The sequence below is a fragment of the Acomys minous genome (genome assembly GCF_964271855.1).
Source record: "Acomys minous genome assembly, chromosome: 11".
NCBI lineage: Eukaryota > Metazoa > Chordata > Mammalia > Rodentia > Muridae > Acomys > Acomys minous.
The window spans coordinates 79,745,127-79,766,237 of record NC_140492.1 but is presented as its reverse complement, the minus strand read 5'-3'; the positions used below and the strand labels follow the sequence as shown (position 1 = coordinate 79,766,237).

The 21,111-nt window shown below is 40.0% G+C and overlaps 1 protein-coding gene across 8 annotated transcripts in view; it reads right to left on the bottom strand.

Annotated features, from left to right (window-relative positions):
- Positions 1-154: 154 nt before the first annotated feature.
- MCTP1 (multiple C2 and transmembrane domain containing 1) overlaps positions 155-21,111 on the bottom strand; it is a 566,686-nt gene continuing 545,729 nt past the window's right edge. For all 8 annotated transcript variants that reach the window (XM_084800400.1, XM_084800402.1, XM_084800401.1 and 5 more), the window contains 4 exons: positions 9,567-9,676; positions 5,844-5,953; positions 3,251-3,348; positions 155-2,076 (listed from right to left, as the gene is read on the bottom strand). In XM_084800400.1, coding sequence (XP_084656526.1) covers positions 2,005-2,076; positions 3,251-3,348; positions 5,844-5,953; positions 9,567-9,676 — 390 coding nt within the window. In that variant the 3' untranslated portion in view covers positions 155-2,004. The remainder of the gene's footprint in view (positions 2,077-3,250; positions 3,349-5,843; positions 5,954-9,566; positions 9,677-21,111) is intronic.

Below are 21,111 nucleotides of genomic sequence, written 5' to 3'. Positions count from 1 at the left end.
TAGTTTATACCATAGTCAGGGTTTCAGGAGTAGTCCTGCTCAAATCAAATATGTATTCCTCCAAGTGAAATGTCATTAATGAGCAAACATGCACCCAGTACCCTGCCATGCTTCTCTTAACTCATAAAACAAAAGTAGCTATACATAGAAAAGGTGATTTTCTTTTGCATTTAATGCAGTGAATATGTAGTCAACATTACTATTGAACCAAACATCTGAAATCTTGCACAATGAAATGAACAAAAATTAGTCATCTGTTAATGGGTTACATCTACTAGGTACATCTGAGGTTATAGAATGTCAAGCTTATAGACATTTGTGTAGACACTGTCAGCACAGAACATAAATCTCATACATAATCAGAATTTATACCAAACAAATGAGTTCATTAATAAACTTCATGTATTCGATCAGCTTCATAAAGTAGTATGTTTTTTAAACAAACAGTGATGGAATGCAGATGTAAGCATGTCATTTTAAACATGATACACTAAATAGAGCATATTGAAGTCAAAGTCTTTCTGTAGAAAGGGAATTTAGTTGACATCCTTCCAGGCATAGAATATAAACATCAAAATAGTTCTATTGTAAGAAATAGTATTTAACAACATATTTCTGAAATAAAAATACTTTAAAAATCAGCTTTGATGAGATTTAAAGAATCTTTAGAGTGAAATATATATTTCTGCTTTTCGACATTTTCCAGCCCAACCCCCACCTCACCCCACCCCAGTTATTTATTAATAGCAATTAATAAATAGTGCAAAATATTGTCTGCAGCAGTTTCCATTTAGTCTGATTGTTCTAAGAAGTCAGTGAAGACATTCTCACTTGACCAAGTTATCTCTGCAGAGGTACGTTCCCTTGAGAGACCCTGGAATTACTTTTAGGAATGCAATGTTAAAGTACAGAGTGTGGTTAGTGAAACGTGTTGAATAGTAACCGCCTTACAAGCAGTTTATTTTACAAAACATGTTTTCATGCACTATCAATGATCTTCATAAATGATATAATGGGCTTTCATTTAGCTCATTGCATTCTCTCCATTAAAACTTACCAATGACAAAATTCATTATGCATTAAAACACATCAGTAGAGGACACTTAAATATTAAATTATTTTAGATGCACAAGGGCATAATTTGACACCAAATCCAGTATGGATTTAGTCTGCTACTGTTTTTGGACAATTGGCTTGCTAATTTGCTAACTAAGTATAAATTAAATAGTTGTATGTATAAAAATCCTGATAATCATTTATAAACCTGGCAGTATTTATTTAATATAGTTCTGGAGAGATTTTAAGGTTTCAGATGGAATGATAGAAGGCTTAAAAGTCTTATTCATAGACTCATATTCTCTTAAGGGATTGTGTGTATATGGAGACAGGAAAAGATATGAATACCTGTAGCATAAAATGAGCCTTAGCCATACATAAGTAATTTATTTACACAGGAGTGACAGTCATGATGTATGGTTAAATTGAAGTGCAACATTTCCATTATTCAAGCTTTGCGGTTTCCCTCTTTTGAAATATATAAACATAAAAAAACTAATGAATTACTTTTCAGATAAGAAATAATTATATTACAAAAAAAAACCCTAAAGATCAAGTCGGCATTTACATTTTATGTAGGGTTAACCAAAGCACAATTGAGCATTTAATCTGATATTCTGGTTCTTTCACTGGTAATTCAATAAATGTGTATCTTCCAGTTATATAACCATTATTTTTATTTTGGTTTATAATATTATTATCTTTACCTAATAAGGCTTCCACACTCCACTAGCTAAAATCCTTTATCAAGTTGAGTTTGTACAGTGGAAGTATATTCTCAAAGACATATACCTTTTGTACACTATTTACAAATGTTCTTGATCATGATTTAAAAAAAAAAAAGGAAAATAAATAAAAGCAGAAAGAAAGGAAATGCTGTGGGAGTTGGAAGATTTTTTTTTCTTTCATCTTCCAAAACATGCTGGTCTCCTCAGCGCTGGGAGCTGGCTAGCCAAGGTTGTTTTTCTTCCTTTTATATGGACTATGAGAATGATCTGGTTTCAGTTCTTGGTATTGCACCTGTTTAAACAGTTCAGAAAAAGACCAGTCAGGTGGCCACTTCCTGGCAAAAGACGGAAAAGCTAAGGAATGAGGGACTGCCTCGGGCAGGGTGTGGGGTCGGAGGGAGGGCTGCTCTGGACGCCAAGTGGGAGAGCTCCAGCTGCTGCAGAGCGCAGCACAGGGCTAGAGCTACAATCAGAAGGGAAATCCTGCCAGGAACTGCCTGAAGCCCCCAGTGAATTCTGCTAATGGAATATGACTGTTACTGACAATAACGCAATACAATGAAAGGAAAGTCTATCTGTATTTTTGAGGAGCTGGATAATGGTTCTTTGCAGGGTTGTTTGTTTGTTTGTTTGTTTGTTTGTTAAATACAAACAACTTCATCCTCAACTAGCCCAGTGGTTCTCAACTAGTGGGTTATGGCCCTTTGGGGGAATCTAACAACTCTTTCATACACATTTCCAATATTCTGCACATCATATATTTACATTACAATTCATAATAGCAGGAAAATTACAGTTACAAAATAACAACAAAATAACTTTTACTGTTGGGGGGTCACCACCATATGAGGAGCTGTATTAAAGGTTCACAACATTAGGAAGATTGAGAACCTCTGAGATCGACCATTGTTGTATATTTGAACTGGAAAAACTCAACTGAAACCAACGTAAGTTGCCATCACTAAAACTTCTCTTTAAGATTGGGATTAAAACCTTTCTTCTTTCATTTTGCAAACAGCTCATCTAGTATGTATTAGCCCCAAAGTATTTCAAATGATTTGTGAGATATGCTCCAATGTCTTAAATGTAGACCTTTTTCTCCCTAACGTATGCATGAACATGAATTTCCTCAATATCTACCAATAGTTTAACCCCTCATTTTGCCTTTGTCGGCTACATCTAAAATTCCTAATTTCTCTCGTCACATCTTGATGATGTCACTTCACAAACTCAGCTGGGCTTTCTCTCTCCCTGAAAGCCTCGGGGGTTTCAGTCTCCCCTTTTCCATTCTTTATAGGTTTCTCTAGATTAACGCCGAGTTAGCTAAAGTCCTGCCAAAATCTGCAATAGGCTTTGTTAACTTTACCTGACTTTTCTAAAACCTTTGACATGAAAAGAGTTTAAAAATTGAAACCCAGTGCTACCCTGCGCCCAAACAAGAACAATAATAAGGAAATGCACATTACCACTTGTACATCTGAAGGGACTCTGGAAAGGAAGTCAAGTAGTTCATTGTTATCAATTGCATATGGACTCCGAAGCTTTTTTGTAAATTTATTAATTCCTAAAAAAAAAAGTGATATTTCAAACATTGAGTTCATTATTGAATCTGGAGTTAGGCAAAGCACATTTCTGGATAAAGTATTACCGTGATTTGAGCATCAGCTGTGTATTAACCCTTAACCTTGACAGAATGGCCCAGTACACCACCTCCCTTCAACAACTTTCCCAACTGTATTGCTGCTTGCTTTTCTTCTTTGTACCTTATTAACTTCTACCCAGTACAGCAGACTCTGGGGGAACAAATGGGGCACACAGAAGGAATGAACAGATTCTCAGTGTCACCGTCACTCGATTTGCTTTTGAGTTTTAGCCATGATGAGACTTGTTTGCTTACGCTTCTGGATTGAGATTGTTAGGTGACGTATTGTTTTCCTCTTTCCCAAAGGTACATATTTTAGGGGGAGGGGTGCTGCTGTTATAAAGCAAGCTCTAAATGTTTACAAGCCACATGATTATGATGCTTGGTTATTGTTTAAGTTGAACTGAAATGTATTGCTATAAATTTTGGGGAAAAGTATTCAGGTTTGCATGAAATCAAGACATGGGGGAAACTGAGGAATAATCTAGGGGATCCCAGCTCTCAGTGGTGTTCCTGCGGAACAAACGTCTGTCATCTTGGCCCTGGGCTCTTTCCAGCCACGTGAGACCTGTGTCTTGGGTTTCTTGTTAACATTTCAGCAATCACCTACCACCAAAGAAATAGATTTTGTATTTTTTTCATTTGGTGAAACAAGGCTCACATTTTGTAAAAATTATTTTTAAGACAGCTAGCCGTCGAGGCCATACAGGTTACATAGCCAGATGTCTGCCTTAGGCTCCAGTTTCAGAAAAGCTAAGGAAGGTCGGTCAGGGGTGGGGCTCTTCACCGTATGGCAATGGAGCCAGCTCTGCAAGTCTGACCCCAGATAGGTATGGTTATTTTCTGCCACAAATTCTCCAGTGAAACAGTATCTGGATTCAATGTCAGAGAAATGAATGAGGAGACTTTGAATAAACTAAAAACAAAACAAAACAAAACAATAATATGGTTTTTAAAAATTCCTGTTTCTTCAAATAGGAAAAGTGATGACTTAATTGAATTTCTGTAAATGTTAGAAACTGGGAAAGAAAAATATAATCAGTACTGCCTGGAGGTAATACTAGAGACTATAAAGACTAACAGGGTCTACCTAAGAGGAAAACATAAATGTGGGCCAAAGGGAGAAAGAAAGTAGGAATCTTTTATCATCACCATCATAATTATCGTCACCATGATCATCGCCGCCACCACCACCATCATTATATGTGTGTGTAACGTGGGCCTCTAGAGGCCAGAATAGAACACTGGGTCCCTTGGGACTGGAGTGATAGTTGTGAACCACCATGTTGGTCCTGGGAACCAAAACTGTACCTTCTGCAAGATCTGTAAGTGCTCTTAACTGCCAAGCCATCTCTCCATCCTAAAAATGGAAATCTTAAAACTAGATTAGATGTGTGCTATTTGTCCCAATTCATTTTTTTCCAGTATATTTCTTTAAACAGTTGGGCGCGGGGAGAAAAAGAAATCTTCATATAGTCCTGTTATTTACAATAGAGGCATGTTTTCTTAAGGCCCATTTTTAGTCCTTGGGTTTTTTTTAACTTGAGCAATCTTTGCTGTGTGTGTGTGTGTATATACATACATATATATATATATATATATATATATATATATATATATATATATATGTATGTATGTGAAGGGCAAATAGAAAATATTCCTATGTGGTGGCGGATCATAAGGACTGAACACTGGGTCTTCTAAACCAAAAAAATTCACCAGAAAAAAAGAAAGAAAGTCAGTTCCAGTTCTACACTGACCATATCCTATATGGAAGCTCTAACTGACCCACCTTCTGATTGGGCGGAAAACTGATCACCTTGTGAAGGATCCTAGGGTCAAAGGGACTGTTGGAAGCATGTAGCCAAATTACATAAAAATTAGGGAAAAGTCCCCCTTAAAGTAGTCTTTTCTAAGAGCATTCTTACTTAGCAGACCTTTTTTTTTTTTTTATTCCTAAGGAGCCTGTAAATGCTAGTAAGTCTTTTCCACAGTTCTAAAAAACGACCTTTTAAACAGGCAGCAAGTACCATGTTTACAGATACTTCTACAAGATACAATACCCCAGCAAAAAGTACATTGTCCTAAATATATCTCATGGTATTTAAGTGGTGAAAATAAATCAGTGATATCTAGGCAAAGTTACACTTTGATATATGAAGAATCTGTACCAGTACATGTTTACAGCATGATGGAGGCTGTGGTGCCAGATAAGAAAAAATGAATTTTACAGGTAGTACCTAAATCTTTACGCCGTTGTGATTTTTAACTGACCTGTCTCTTTACATCATGGAGTACATGATGTAAATATAGCGAACAACGGATGATAAAACTCACCTCTTAAAAACAGTTTGCTCTTAGCTGCCAAACAGGTGGGTTGTTGTTGTTGTTGTTGTTGTTTAAAAAGCTTTACTTACCCCAGACGAGAACAATGTATCTCAGTGGAATCAAGTACAGAATAACCGTGAACACACAGAGGGCTACAATGGCCAGCCAGCTTAAGAATGGGACAGTCCAGTTGAAAGTACTGAATGGAAAAGTAACAAAGCAGTAATGTGAGTTCGTAACACTTTAATAGACAGTGCTTAAAATAAACTTCATTTTTGACTGCTCCGGGACATAGGGTAGTCATCACCTGTTTGATTCATGACACAGGGCCCAGGTAAAGGGTCTTGCTAGCAGCTGGGCAAGGTTGTCCGAGGATTTCATAGTCTAAAGCCATGGTACAACTTAGGTACCTCCCTATATAGTAAAACTATTTTTTCTTTTTTTCTACTAAAAATAGTATCCATTCTTGTTTATTTTTAATTTGTATACAATAGGAAGTCTCAGGGCCTACCATTCATCCTCCTAAAAGCCTCATATTCCCATGCTTGAGACTAAGATGGTTGCAGTAGTTGCCCGTAGGTGCAGCTCTTAGAGAACTGTGTAAGACTTGGATTCTATTCTTGTCTCATGAAAGTCTTTACTTACCAGGAAAATGGGATAGTGGTGAGGACATCCTAAGGTGGGAGAAATATAGGAGACAGGGAAATAGATGGATCCAGAGGGTCCTAGAAACCTACAAGAAGAACACTATGATGGGCAGATCTGGGCCCAGGGGTTCTGCTCGATCTAAGGCACCAACCAAGACCAATACGTGCAGTCATCATCAAACCCCTACCCAGACCTAGCCAAGGGACAGAATATTCTCCACAGTTAAGTGGAGACTGGGGACTGACTTTCACATGAACTCTGGTGCTCCTTATTTGGCCATGTCCCCTTGATGGGGAGGCTCGATGGCCCTCAGAGGAAAGATAGCAGACTACCAAGAAGAAACTTGATACCCTAGCATCATATTCAGGGGGAGGAGGTCCCCATCAGTCACAGTCATAGGGAAGGGGAATGGGGTGAAATCGGGAAGGGAGGGGGGAATGGGAGGATGCACGGGACGGGATAGCAATTGAGATGTAATATGAATGATTTTATTTTTCAATTAAAAAAATAATTGGAAAAAGAAGACTTGAATTCTAGGATTCCTTTCAGGAAGACTTGCTTTCTGTTCAGATTTGTGTTTCAAATGGAGCTGGAAATCAGCACAGGGCAGTCAGCTTTGTGAAATGGCATTTGTTCTCATTGCCTTTCCTTGGACATGTAAGGACAATTAAGAAATAAACTCAGTGCTGCCTGCTCTTCTCCTTGTAGTACTTTTAGCACGGGAGACCATGGTCTGTAGTGAATTTGTGGGATAAGCTATGAAAATAGAGTCCAACCGGGGCAGGGAAGTGGATGAGAGCAGGGCAGATCCCTGCTGATTTTCAGTGGTACCTTGCTGCTGTCAGCTGGGGTGCAGGAAGTGTAAGATAGCATTGACCGAATGATGCCAACAGGAACAGAGGCTGGGCCAGTGCACATGCCATACTAACTCACTCTTGGAGCCCGACAAGCTAAAGAAGAGCGTGAGAAGCTAGCAGGTTCTAGTGTAGGTGAGGCGTTCACACGTATCAGCATACGGTGTGACAGACACTCAGTAATGACGTGCCCCAAATGTATGGTTTTGTGCTGTGCTTTAGTGACAGGAATTGGTGCAAGGGAATATTATTCAGAGAGAACGAGAGGTTAAAGGAGAGAGAAGGCTATGGCTTAGTCTTTAGAATTCTGAGACAGTTGCATAGAAATACATTTAGGGGTGAAACGAGGTGGGTTTGGATATAAATACAGAAAAGTTGAAACTCAGCACAGATGCAGAAGTGGAAATTCATTAAATAAAGAAACACACAAAATAAAATGCATTATCTCTTGCAAGATGAACAGCACCAGATGATGACTCATACTTTCAGTTTAAATAATTTACTTGCTTTAAATTCTGTGTGTGTCCAAGGATCTAGTTCTGCAGATAACCAGGGGATATAATAATAAACAAAGAATATATATGAAACTCAGAAAGTACAGGCTTACCCAAATATAGATCAGCCTTTCTTTCTTTCTTTCTTTCTTTCTTTCTTTGTTTCTTTCTTTCTTTCTTTTTTAATAGTCAGTTACTGTTAATACATTGTTGTATTTTGTTAAAGAAAGTATGTATTTCAGAAAGGATATGATCCCAGCCATCCTTTGCTGTTCCTCTAGACCAACTGTTCCCTAAAATTATTTTTTCTAATGGAAGACCCAAACTTGAATTAATCTCATTGCCCTCCTTCTGTAACTTGGACTCAGGCTTTTTAAAAAGCAGTGCTTGTTTTTGGTGAGACAGGCTCTCAACATGTAGCTCACAATAAACTCAAACTCATACTTTCGTGCAGGAGAGGGGGGAGGATCAGGAGTCCAAGCTCATTCTTGGCTGCTTCAATTCAAGGTCAGCCGGAGATACATGAGACAATGTCTCAAAAGAAAAAAAAAATGGATTGGTAAATAAAAGTATCTAAAACAACATCGTATAAAATTAAGAATATAAATTCCAGTTGGGCAAAGTGGCACACACCTTTTATCTCAGCATTGGGGAAACAGAAGCAAGTGGATCTCTATGAGCTCAAGGCTATCCTGGTCTACACACTTCCAAGATAGCCAGAGCTAATTAGTGAGGCCTTGTCTTGAAAGCAAAACCAAACAAAAACCCCAATGTTTGTGTGTCTATGTGTTTGTGTGTTCTTTGAGTCTATGTGTTTGTTTGTGTGTTCTTTGATTGTACATATATATATATATATATATATATATATATATATATAATTTATGCCTTCATCAAAGAGTGGGTGTGGTAGGTAGTACATGCCTTTAATCCAATACTTGGGAGGCAGAGTCAAATGAATCTCTGACTTCTAGGCCAGTCAGAGATGAAAATTTGTCTCAGAAATGGAAACAAACACAGAACCACACACACACACACACAAAATAAAACCAACATACCATATAAAACACAAATGGGGCTGGAATACTATATCAGTGGGAAAAAATCATTTGTTTTTTGTTTTTTGTTTTTTGCAGAGGGCCCAATTATAATTATCAGCAGGCACGTGATGGCTCACAACCATCTGTAACGCCAGACCCAGGGTATATCATGTCCTCCTGGAACCTCCATGGCCACCAGGCACACATGTGGTGCATATGCATACATGAGGGCACAACACTTAGAATAAATAAATATAAAAATACTTTTAGTTAAAAAGAATTCTTTTATAATTGCAAAATTTGTATGTTTTTTCCTAAGTGATGAAATGTAGCTTATTTCTTGATTATATTAAACTTGGTAAAAATATAATTAGACTTGTACAGTACAGGTGTCTTCATTATCTATTAGGTCAGATTGGTTTTCTACCATGACTTCAAATTCTTTTTAAGAATAAAGTTAGTATTTAAAAAAAGTATGCTAAAATTAGGACAGTGTTATTTCTTCAAAACTACAAGTCTAACTTCTTTCCAACCAATGTGTTCTAAATTTCAGACAGGAAATTGACAGAACCATCATAAAACCAAGAAGAAGAAGAAAGAGGAGGGGGAGGAGGAGGAGAAGAAGAGGAAGAATGAAGAAGAATCCACAATAAATTATGACAAAACTTAATGGTAGATAATCCAAGAGTTACTTGTGCCAGACAGAATGTGGTATTTTGTTCTGAGAGTCAAGTGGACCATCCCATAAAAGGCCAGGCTCAAACATCAGCATCACTCACTTCTTTATCCTCTCGCCAAAGGAAGCCACTTCATCTAGGATGCTCTGGACACTGACACAGACCTCCTGGATGGCATAGATTTTGTTTATAAATCCTTTTTTTTCACCATCCTAAAATGCAATAAAAAAAAAAAAGAAATTCTGAATGAGTAAAAGGTACACATTGGTTCTCGCCTTATTCTTTGGACTGTTCTCCCTTGCGCGTAAACTTCATCTCTATGTTTATGCAAATGGATATTTGGAGCTCATGAAATTTTCAGGAAAAATGACATGAGAGGAATGTTCTAGAAGGCTGCAATTCAAGCAACGTGATTTCTATTGCTGTTACCTTGATGAATAGGAACGTGAAGGTAGAGCTATGGGTGATGTGCAGACATGAGAGGAAGATTTGCCTAACCTGACACAAGACCCATTTAGCAAACCCAGTCCCTCTCCTCTTCACCAGCCTCCCTCTCTTTAAAACACGGTCTTACGTATTTCAGGTTGCCTGGCACTTACCGTGTAGCTGTGTGGCTTTGAACCCTTGATGTTCTTCTGTGCTCCTAAGTGCTAAGCCTACAGGCATGTGCTGTCACACCACACCCAGGTTTATGTGGAGTTAAGGCAAGCACTCTAGGAACTAACGGACAGCCTAGCTTCCGAGGCAGTTTCTTGACCCCGTCACCTATACACCTTAGCTGGGTCTCCACATATTTCCTTGAATATTTTGTTTCTGCTTCCTATTGAATCAAGGGCTTTGTGAACTCTACCACTGATCAAATCCTTCAGTGGCGTAAAACACCAGGCACAAACAAAAATACCTAGAAGCAGTAACAACTTATTTAAAACAAACAAACAAACAAACAAACTAGTACTGAGATGCAGGAAGTGGACACTCCTAGATCAGACACACAATATTCTTCAAAACGATGCTCAGATAGTCTACAGTTGCATATGCTGGTAGCCAAAGTTCTAATACCTCCTTTTTTGCACATCTTGAAATCAAGCAATGCTTGTATACCAGGGAATGGGTGGGAGGGGATTAAGTATAACGCATGGTGTGAACCTATAGAAATGTGCATAATTCATAATTTTAGACCCAGAGGAAGAAATGGTGGCCTTTCACGATGGAACTCAGCTCAGTAGCCTAGCATCACAGACACTTGCCCATGTTGTTTGGTGGAGACCATCCAAGCCTGATTCCATGACTCCGTTTCTCTATGCCAGCTTGAATTTCTATGGAAATGTAGATCCAATTTCATTGCTTTAACTTCTTTTGAACACTTGCACAGCATGCCAGAACGCTTGAGACCTCATGTGGCAGTTAGTGCTTGCTGAAAGCAGCCAGGGAGCCAGGATAATAATGTCACGCTGCACATTTACATACTGACTTTCATCTTATAGGAGTCCAAACACTGTACTGTGAACACTGGGCCAGGGCTGGCGCTCTGCTGTTCTGCCACCTAGGAACCAAGGACAAGTGCATCACAGGTGCAAAGGCTCCCTCTAAGGACTTCACAGTACTCTGGGACCAAGGCCATATAGGCTGATTTTTTTAAAAAAATTTTAAATTAATTTATTCTTGTTACATCTCAATGGTTATCCCATCCCTTGTATCCTCCCATTCTTCCCTCCCTCCCATTTTCTCCTTACTCCCCTCCCCTATGACTGTTCCTGAGGGGGATTACCTCCCCCTGTATATGCTCATAGTGTATCCAGTCTCTTCTTGGTAACCTGCTATCCTTCCTCTGAGTGTCACCAAGTCTCCCCCTCCAGGGGACATGGTCAAATATGAGGCACCAGAGTACGTGAGAAAGTCATATCCCACTCTCCACTCAACTGTGGAGAATGTTCTGCCCATTGGCTAGATCTGGATAGGGGTTTAAAGTTTACCGATTTTTATAACTTGATCATAATTTGTAGATACCAATCAGAGTTCTTATTAAATTTAATTTCAATAGAAAAAAAATCTTCTACATTAGTCACTATAGTGGCTTGAATAGGTATGTGCCTCACCTCCCCCCCCCCCCCATAGACTCAGTTTGGCTCATGGGGGAGTGGCATTATTAGGAGGTGTGGACTTACTGAAAGAGGTGTGGCCTTGTTAGAGGAAGTGCGTCAAGATGGAGGCAGGGCTTTAAGGCTATACATGTTCAAGCTCCACCCAGTGTGGAACAGTCTCTCCTTGCTTCCTGTTGCTCAAGAGGTAGAGAGAGCTCTAGGCTCCTTCTCCAGCGCCATGTCTGCCTGCGTGCTGCCATGCTTCCCACCATGATGATAACGGACTAAACCTCTGAAACTGTAAGCCATCCCCAATTAAATGTTTTTCCTTCTATGGCTTGCCTCGGTTGTGGTGTCTTCACAGCGTGAAACCCTAACAAAGACCATCATGCTATGCCAAAAAAAAGATTATCAATGGAGGTAGATGAGGGATACTCTAAGCCCTGTGATATGGGGAGTAATTACATACCAGCATTCTCCACTGTACTCAAAACCCATCCTTAACTGTCCACGACACACCAATGTGTTTTACAAAACAAAATATTAATTTCACCCATGCCATCCTACGTGATTGTACACTTTAGATAAAGTGAATAACCCATGGCTCTTTCCAGTTGTTTTCATAACAGCAGAGCTGGTCTGATGCTTACCGTACTCTATGTACCAGTTAAATTATTTCATGTCTATGAAGCAAAGAGCTCTCATAAATTATTTATTCTGTATGTAGCAAAACAATCAAACCAAACCAGCCAAACAAAAACAAAGCCCCGCAGGACTGGGGTATGTGTCAGTGGTAGACTATGTGCTTAGCACAGCCCTAACTTCAATCTCCAGCACTACAGAAAAAAAATAAATAAACAAGTTAAAGTGTGTTGTTTGTACAGTGAAACGTCTACTGAGCATGAGGTTCCTGCTCGGGAATTACAACAAAGAACGTTAATATAACCTCAAGAAATCATGAAAAAAAAAAAAAAAGAAGCATGGATATATTATAATGTAAAACTTTGGAAGGCTGATTGAATGTACAGGCTTATTGCAACTTCAACCAAAGTCTTATGTTTGGAGTAGACAGAAATGGAGAGAATTTTAAAAAGTCTTTATAACTTTGCTTGGAAGATAAATTTGTAACTGTAGTCAAATATTTCTGTAAAAGAAGAAAATAATGAGGAGGCATTTTGTAGACCAGATATTTAATTAAAATAAGACAGAGGTATTGACAGAACTGTGTAATAATACATCGCGCTGGATCCATGCATGTAATGCCAGCACTTAGGGAGTGGAGGCAGGATGACCAAGAGTTCAAGGCCAGCCTGGGCTACATAAGATCCTGTCTGAAAAAAGTGAGGTGGGGTCACCATGTAGAAGAACTCCGTGAATGAGAAATTTAGTTGCCTATAATACTTAGGGGAAAGTGTGCTAAACTCTACCTTAAATAAACTCTCAACTCTATTAGGTAGCCCAACTCTATATCAAGCTCTACCTCAAATGCATTCTAATTTTTAAAAACTATGAATAAATTATAAAAAAAAACCAATATGGATATTTACTTATATTGGTAGGCACGGATTTTCTAAAAACAAGTTCATAGTAGCTTTATTCACACTAGAATAAAGAATCTGGAAACAACCCAGATGTCCCTCGACTGAAGAACGGATAAAGAAACTGTGGGACCTTTGTACAATGGAATACCACTCAGTTATTTAAAAACAAGGAAACCATGAAATTTGCAGGTATACGGATGGAACTAGAAAAGATCATCCCGTGTCAGGTAACTCTGACCCAGAAAGAAACGCATGGTGTATACTCATAAGCGAATATCAGCTATGTACTACAGGATGACCATACTACAATTCACAGAGCTGAAGAAGATAAGTAGCGAGGAGGACCCAAGGGAGGATGCTTAAATCTCACTGGAAATGGAAATAGACTAGACAGCAAAAGCAGTTGAAGAGAGGGAGCAGGATAGGAGATGAAACAAGGAAAGAAATGAGGGTGGAAATGGCATGTGCGGAGAGCGGGGCAGGAGGACAGAGGGCTTGTAGAGAGAAGAGAAACCACGGGAGGGGGCATCTCCAAGACAAGCTGGAGACCCATGACAGGGCATGCTCCCAGGAGGATATGGGGATGCATCTAGCTGAGACTCTTACTAGTAGAGGTCATTGAGTCTTATCAGGCCTCCCTCCTACTAAACAGGATTCTTAGTGGAAGGAGAGGAGCACCAACTCACCTGCAAAAATTACAACCCAAAATTTATTCTGCCTACAAGATGTACAGAGATAAAGATGGAGCAGAGATTGAGGGAAAGTCTAACCAATGTCTGCCCCAACCTGAGACCCACCCATGGGAGAGAGCCAATCCCTGACACTATTAAGTATACTCTGCTATGCTTACAGACAGGAGCCTATCAGAGCTGCCCTCTGAGAGACTATACACAGCAGTGGATCAAAACGGATGATGAGACTTACAGCCAAACACTGGGCGAAGGTAGGGTATCTTGAGGAAAGTAGGGAGATGGACAGAAGAACCTGGAGGAGTTTCACAAGGAGACCAACCAACAGAGCCAACTAACCAGGGCCCAGAGGTGCTTGCAGAGACCAAGGAGCATGCATGGTCTGGACTTACACAGATGTAGCTGATGGGCAGGTTGGGCTTCATGTGGGCCCCCTAGTAAGGGGAGAGAGGACTATCTCTGACATGGATGCTATGTCTTGATTTTTGATCACTTCCCCTGGCAAGGTGGCCACAACAGGCTGCAGAGGAAAAGGCTGAGCTCAGGCCTGATACAACATGATGAGCTGGGATGAGTGGGTAAGGGGGAGCCCCATTTCTGAGGAATAGGGAGGAGGGGAAGAGAGAGGAAGGATGGAGCAGGAGGAGAGGGGAGAGGGAGCTACAATCATGATGTAAATTGAATAAATAAATTAACAAACAACAAAAACAAGCACTAAAAACCTACAGAGAAAAAAACATGAAATTGGTGATTTCATAAAATCGCAAACTGTCAAAAGTCACCATAAGTTTAAAACTTTCAAGCTGGATAACAGCCAGTGCTATAGTGTGTGCTAAGCATGTGTGAGTCTTTGGCCTTTGAGCTATAGCACTACCAAAGAGAGGCCTTAAAGACTAACTGGGTAAAAAATAGCAACAAATATTCCAAGTGGCAGGATGATATTCTCAGTATGCTCACCCAACAAGCTCTTGTAAATATTTTCATTACAGCTTTGTTATAAACTTAACAAAAAATCATTAACACGCTGAATAGGACTATTCTGGAAACCACAAAACATTTAGTTTTTAGTGATGAAATGCTTATGGCCTATTTCAAATGAGTGAAAAGTTAAAATGATATACAAATCCTATTTTTTCAATGATTAATATTGTATGTTTAATAGTCCCCTTCTAATATTAAAGAAGAAAGAAAGAAAAGAAAAGAAAGAAGCAGAAAGAAGAAGGCAGAAAGAAAGGAGTTAGAGCTATTCACAGGGCATGATTTTATTTTAGCTTTTTTATATTTTGTACTTTAATAAGCATTAGGTAATTTTGAAAAAAGAGACAGATACATGTTCAATGAGTATTATACAATGCTTCTCATACCTAATACAACCTTCATAACCACTCCATAGTATCTTTTCTCCACTGCTCGTTAGAAAGTGAGGCTTAGAGGCAACGGACAGGGCTCAGGCTGGGGCTGTGACAGGCCAGCATCGGTGTCCTCTCCCCATAGTACACTGGATGGCTTCTTCATTTTACTAGGGAGAGTCCAGTTCCCTGCCTCAAAGCTTCAGTAAAATAAGCAAGAGGGAAACAGAAAATACTGACTTGTATGACCCTAATTTAGCCATGAGGCTCATATTCAGCAAGAAAATGAAATCCAGAAGTTGCATTCAAGGGTAGGAAGCGACGATGTGTTAGAAATCACATAAACAACATGCTACAACATAGTATCTTCAGCAACAGGAGATGTCACTTAGGCCACTAAAATGACAATTTTAAATAGTTACTTTATAAATTCAAATGGTAACCTATAAGTCTTGAATTTTTATTCTTAAAAATTGACTTATACAATTTTCTTTGTTTTTCTCTCACTTTGACCCCACTGCCACTCCCATGCCCTGCCATCAGAAGACAAAATAAGATAGGCTTGCCTCAACGTTGGTAAAGTTTGGGGAAGCAAATATATGAGGTAAAATCTTTATCACAAAATCTCTTTCATCAGATTCTATATTCCTTCACTGTGGTCTCCAGCCAATGAAGTAATTACTCTTTATACACAGTATATGACCCAAAACTGCAATGGGTAATGGAATTGCTCTATGTTGCATTCCAATATTTCACACTTTCCCCCTAATGTTCAATACTTTATTAGTAGGGAATAAATTGGTACATTTCTTTTATTGTCATTTTTTCTTTCTTTTATAAGCCAGTTTGGATGAAAGAAATACCACAGAGTAGTTAATCATCCAAAGGCTCAGTAGTGACATTGGTTTAAAAAATGATTAATATTTCTTTTCAACATGTAAAAAACAATGTTACTTGTAGAAAACGCTGTATGTGATAGAAAAGAAAGTGGAAAATAGTCTCAAATGCATTGGCACAGGAGAGAATTTCCTGAACAGAACACCAATGACATAGGTACTAAGATTAACAATTAATAAATGAAACCTTATTAAACTGAAAATCTTGTGTAGGGCAAAGGACCCCATCGAAAAGACAAAACAACAGCCTACAGAATAGGAAAAGGTATTTACCAACCCCACATCTGTCAGAAGGCTGATATCTAAATATATAAAGAACTCAAGAAATTAGACACAGACAAACCAAATAATCCAATTAAAAAGTGGAATACAGAGCTAAACAGAAAATTCTCAACGGAGGAATTTCATATAGATGAGAAACACTTAATGAAACATTCTACATCCTTAGCCATCAGGGAAACACAAATCAAGATGACTCTGAGATTCCATCTTATACCTGTCAGAATAGCTAGGATTGAAGACACAAGTAACAGCTCATGCTGGTGAGGATGTACAGCAAGGAGGACACTCCTCCATTGCTGGTGGGAGTGAAAACTTGGACGGCCACTTTGGAAATAAATATGGTGATTTCTCAGAAAATTGGCAATCAATCTATCTCAATACCCAGCTATACCACTCCTGGGTATATACCCAAAAGATGCTCTGCCATACTACAAGGACACTTGCTCAGTCATGGTCATAGCAGTTTTATTTGTAATATCCAGGAACTGGAAACAACCTAGATGTCCTTCAACTAAAGACTCGATAAAATGTGGCACATTTACACAATGGAGTATTATTCAGCTATTAGAAACAATAACATCATGGAATTTGCAGGCAACTGGACGGAACTAGAAAAGATCATGCTGAGTGAGGTAACCCAGACCCAGAAAAACAAACATGGACATGTACCCACTTACAAGTAAATATTAGCCTTAAAGATTTCTTTATAGACCAAAATTGTGCTGCAATCCACGGACCAAAGAAGCTAAGCAACAATGAGAGCTTAAGAGGTGGTAGGGCGCCACATGACTCACTGAGATGGAGAAAGAGAATAGACATTGCAGGTGCATGAGGAGAGGAGGCTGGATGGGGCTGGGAACAGGGTGGGGATCAGCTGTGGGGAGGACAGAAGGGGAGAATACTGGGAGAGACACCTGGAAAGAGGGGAGCATCTCTATGACAAGCTAGAAACCTAAGGCAATGGAAAGTCCTGGAAATCTATGAGGGTCACCCTAGCTAAGACTCTTCGCAATGGGGGACACGGAGCCTGATTGGCCATCTCCTGTAACCGGGCAAGACTCCCAGTGGAGTGATCAGGACACCAACTTAGCCACGAAACGTTTGACCTATGATTTTTCCTGGTTAGAATATATGCTGGGGTAAAGGTGGCACAGAAATTGTAGGAGTGGTCAACCATAGGAGTGGTCCAGGTTGAGACCCATAGCATGAGAAAGAACCTATCACTGACATTTCCAGGAGGGCTAGGGACCAGAGGCTGGATGCCCAGAAACCCACAATAGAACCAAACATAAATGACCAAAAAAAAAAAGTGAATTAAATGATTCCTAATACTCTTCTATACTCATAGATTGGTGCCAACCCAGTTGTCATCAGAGAGGTTTTACCCCACAACGGATGGAAACAGACCCAGAGACGGATAGGCAAACGTAAGGCTGAGCTGGGAACATCTTGCTGAAGAAAGGGAGGAAGGATTGTTGGAGACAGAGGGGTCAAGAACACCACAAGAAAACCCACAGAGTCAACTAGCTTAGTCCCGTAGGAGCTCACATAGACTGACACAGACTGACATACAGTTGTGTAGCTTGATCCTCTTGTGGGACTCCTAACAGTGAGAGCCTGGGTTGTCTCTGACTCTGTTGCCTGCCTTTGGGACCTTTTCCTCCTACTGGGTGTGTCTGATCTAGGAGTGTCCACTTTCTGCATCTCAGTACTAGTTTGTTTGTTTGTTTGTTTGTTTTAAATAAGTTGTTACTGCTTCTAGGTATTTTTGTTTGTGCCTGGTGTTTTACACCACTGAAGGATTTGATCAGTGGTAGAGTTCACAAAGCCCTTGATTCAATAGGAAGCAGAAACAAAATATTCAAGGAAATATGTGGAGACCCAGCTAAGGTGTATAGGTGATGGGGTCAAGAAACTGCCTCTGAAGCTAGGCTGTCCGTTAGTTCCCAGAGTGCTTGCCTTAACTCCACATAAACCTGGGCATGGTGTGACAGCACATGCCTGTAGGCTTAGCACTTAGGAGCACAGAAGAGCATCAAGGGTTCAAAGCCACACAGCTACACGGTAAGTGCCAGGCAACCTGAAATACGTAAGACCGTGTTTTAAAGAGAGGGAGGCTGGTGAAGAGGAGAGCGACTGGGTTTGCTAAATGGGTCTTGTGTCAGGTTAGGCAAATCTTCCTCTCATGTCTGCACATCACCCATAGCTCTACCTTCACGTTCCTATTCATCAGGGTAACAGCAATAGACCAAGAGGAGAGGAGGGAGGGGAAATTGTGCTTGGGATGTAAAATAAATAAAACAATAAAAGGAAACAGTTATAACTATAAATCTGAGAGCATGTGAGGTTTCAATTGCATAACTATTTCAGTTTCTATGTGTTATTTTTTTAAAAGTTCATCACATTGTAGCCTGATCCCAGCCCCCTCCCTCCTCTCCTCCCAGTCCGACTCTCATACCCCCTCCTCTCACTCCCCTGTCTCCTTTCCAGAAAGGGGAAGACCCCCCAAGAGGTATCAACCCACCATGGCACCTCAAGTGCCAGCAGGACTAAGAACATCCTCTCCCACGAGGCCCTGGCAAGACAGCCCAGCTAAGGGGAAAGGGATCCAGTGGCAGGCATCAGAGTCAGAGACAGTTCCTATTTCCATTGTTAGGGGACCCACATGCTGGCCACACTGCACGTCTGCTACATACCTGTAGAGGGTCTAGGCCCAGTCCATGCATGCTCTTTGGTAGGTGGTTCGGTCTCTGTGAGCCTCTTATGCAATTTTAAATGTTTATTTATCACATTCAAATGGTCCAGAAAACATCAATGACTATAAAACTTGAATCTTGATTCTCTAATATTTTCTCAGTTTACTATCATGTGCTAGAACAGAAAATTCATGAGGTCCTCCCCAAAAGTAGCTACTTGTCAGTTTTGAGAATTTAAGAAAAACTGGAAGGTCAATCAAAGACTCAACAGTAGCACTTAATATGCAGGGAATCATACTCGTGGATTTTGCAAGCACAATGACAGATTATCCCACTTCCCTTTGCATGGGTCCCAATCTGGATGACACCAGGAAGCCAAACTGATAGGCATCAGGGGTGTGAACCCTGAGTCTCAGTCCTCATGTTGAACTACTTCCTGCTTCAGTCCTTAATGCGTTTAGGGACGTGCCAAAGTGGTCATTGTCAACCTCACTGACACCATAGAATGTGTGTCTGGTGAACACCTGTGTGTAGTGGAACTTTTGGTTACACTGTGTAGGTGTGCTTTTGTTTCGGTCCCAAGTGTGGGAGGTGTAACTGTCTTTAGTTTGCCCACAGCTGGTAACAGCCTCATGTGCAATCTTTGTCAGCTGGAGACTGCTTTGTGTGGGGGCATTTTTTTTTCAGCTAGAAAACATCCTGTTGTGGAGTCTGTAAGGGTAACACACACACACACACACACACACACACACACACACACAGAGAGAGAGAGAGAGAGAGAGAGAGAGAGAGAGAGAGAGAGAGAGCGCTTTGCATCACTTCGCATCGCTTGGCTTCACATGGCTTTGTTCGCTTCACTTAGCTGTACTTTGAGACTCTCCTAGAGAGAACTGTTCCAGAGAAAACTATGAAGAGGCTGCTGCTAGTTTGTTCCACTGTTGCTATTTCTGTTTGCTGTTTGATTGGACTGCTGTAATCCTGATGACAAAGAGTGGAACTGACCCAAGGAACTGACTCTTAAAAACGTCTACTTCAACTGTCTACCAACCTTTCTCTCTTACGTAGGATCGGTGTAAGGGAGGTAGAGGTATTAGGGAACCCAAATTAAGGAGGTTTTAAAAAATTAAAGCCTACACCTGTAGTGTACTTATCACAGCAGATACAGAATGTTTGTTCCAAGAATTACTATTACAAAATTGAATTTATTTCACTTTCTACACTTGAGAAAGTGTTTGTCTTGAACTGAAAAGGAAGTCGATTTATATTTTCCCTTCCAGAATAAAATTCTGTTCTTCTTTGCTGTTGCTTCCTCTGACCCAAAGTAGCCTTACGCTTTTTTCAGTACAATTTGTAATAACACTGCAGTTCATTTGCATGTAATGTTAAAGATTATTGTAAAGCAACAGAAATTCAGACAAGAACATCGATCACTTGGGCTGCACAATATGAAGTGGACTCTTAGATATCCGGTTGTGTTCCAAGCTTCAGGATGGAATCCAGGAGGGAAAGAAAAATTTAAAAAAAGGAAAGGGAAAAGAATGTTAATAGAACTAAAAGAACTAGGAAGGAGGGAAAGGGAGAAAGAGATCAAAGAAGAGGAAGAGAGAGAGAAAGGAATCTTATGCCAAGATAGCAAACATAAAACAGAACTCTGCTCCCTGATCAGGGCATATGGTCACACTGCTCTTTAAGAAAAGTACTCAGATTTGAGATACCTTCCTTAAAAGCTGGTTTTAGGGTATCAAGTCTCTTCTTGGTAACCTGCTATCCTTCCTCTGAGTGCCACCAGGTCTCCACATCCAGGGGACATGGTCAAAGGTGAGGCACCAGAGTATGTGAGAAAGTCATATCCCACTCTCCACTCAACTGTGGAGAATGTTTTGACCATTGGCTAGATCTGGGTAGGGGTTTAAAGTTTACCACCTGTATTGTTCTTGGCTGGTGCCTTAGTTTGAGCGGGACCCCTGGGCCCCCTCAGTCACAGTCATAGGGGAGGGGAATAAGGGGAAAATGGGAGGGAGGGAAGAATGGGAGGATACAAGGGATGGGATAACCACTGAGATGTAACAAGAATAAATTAATAAAAAATGAAAAAAGAATAAACAGACAAAAC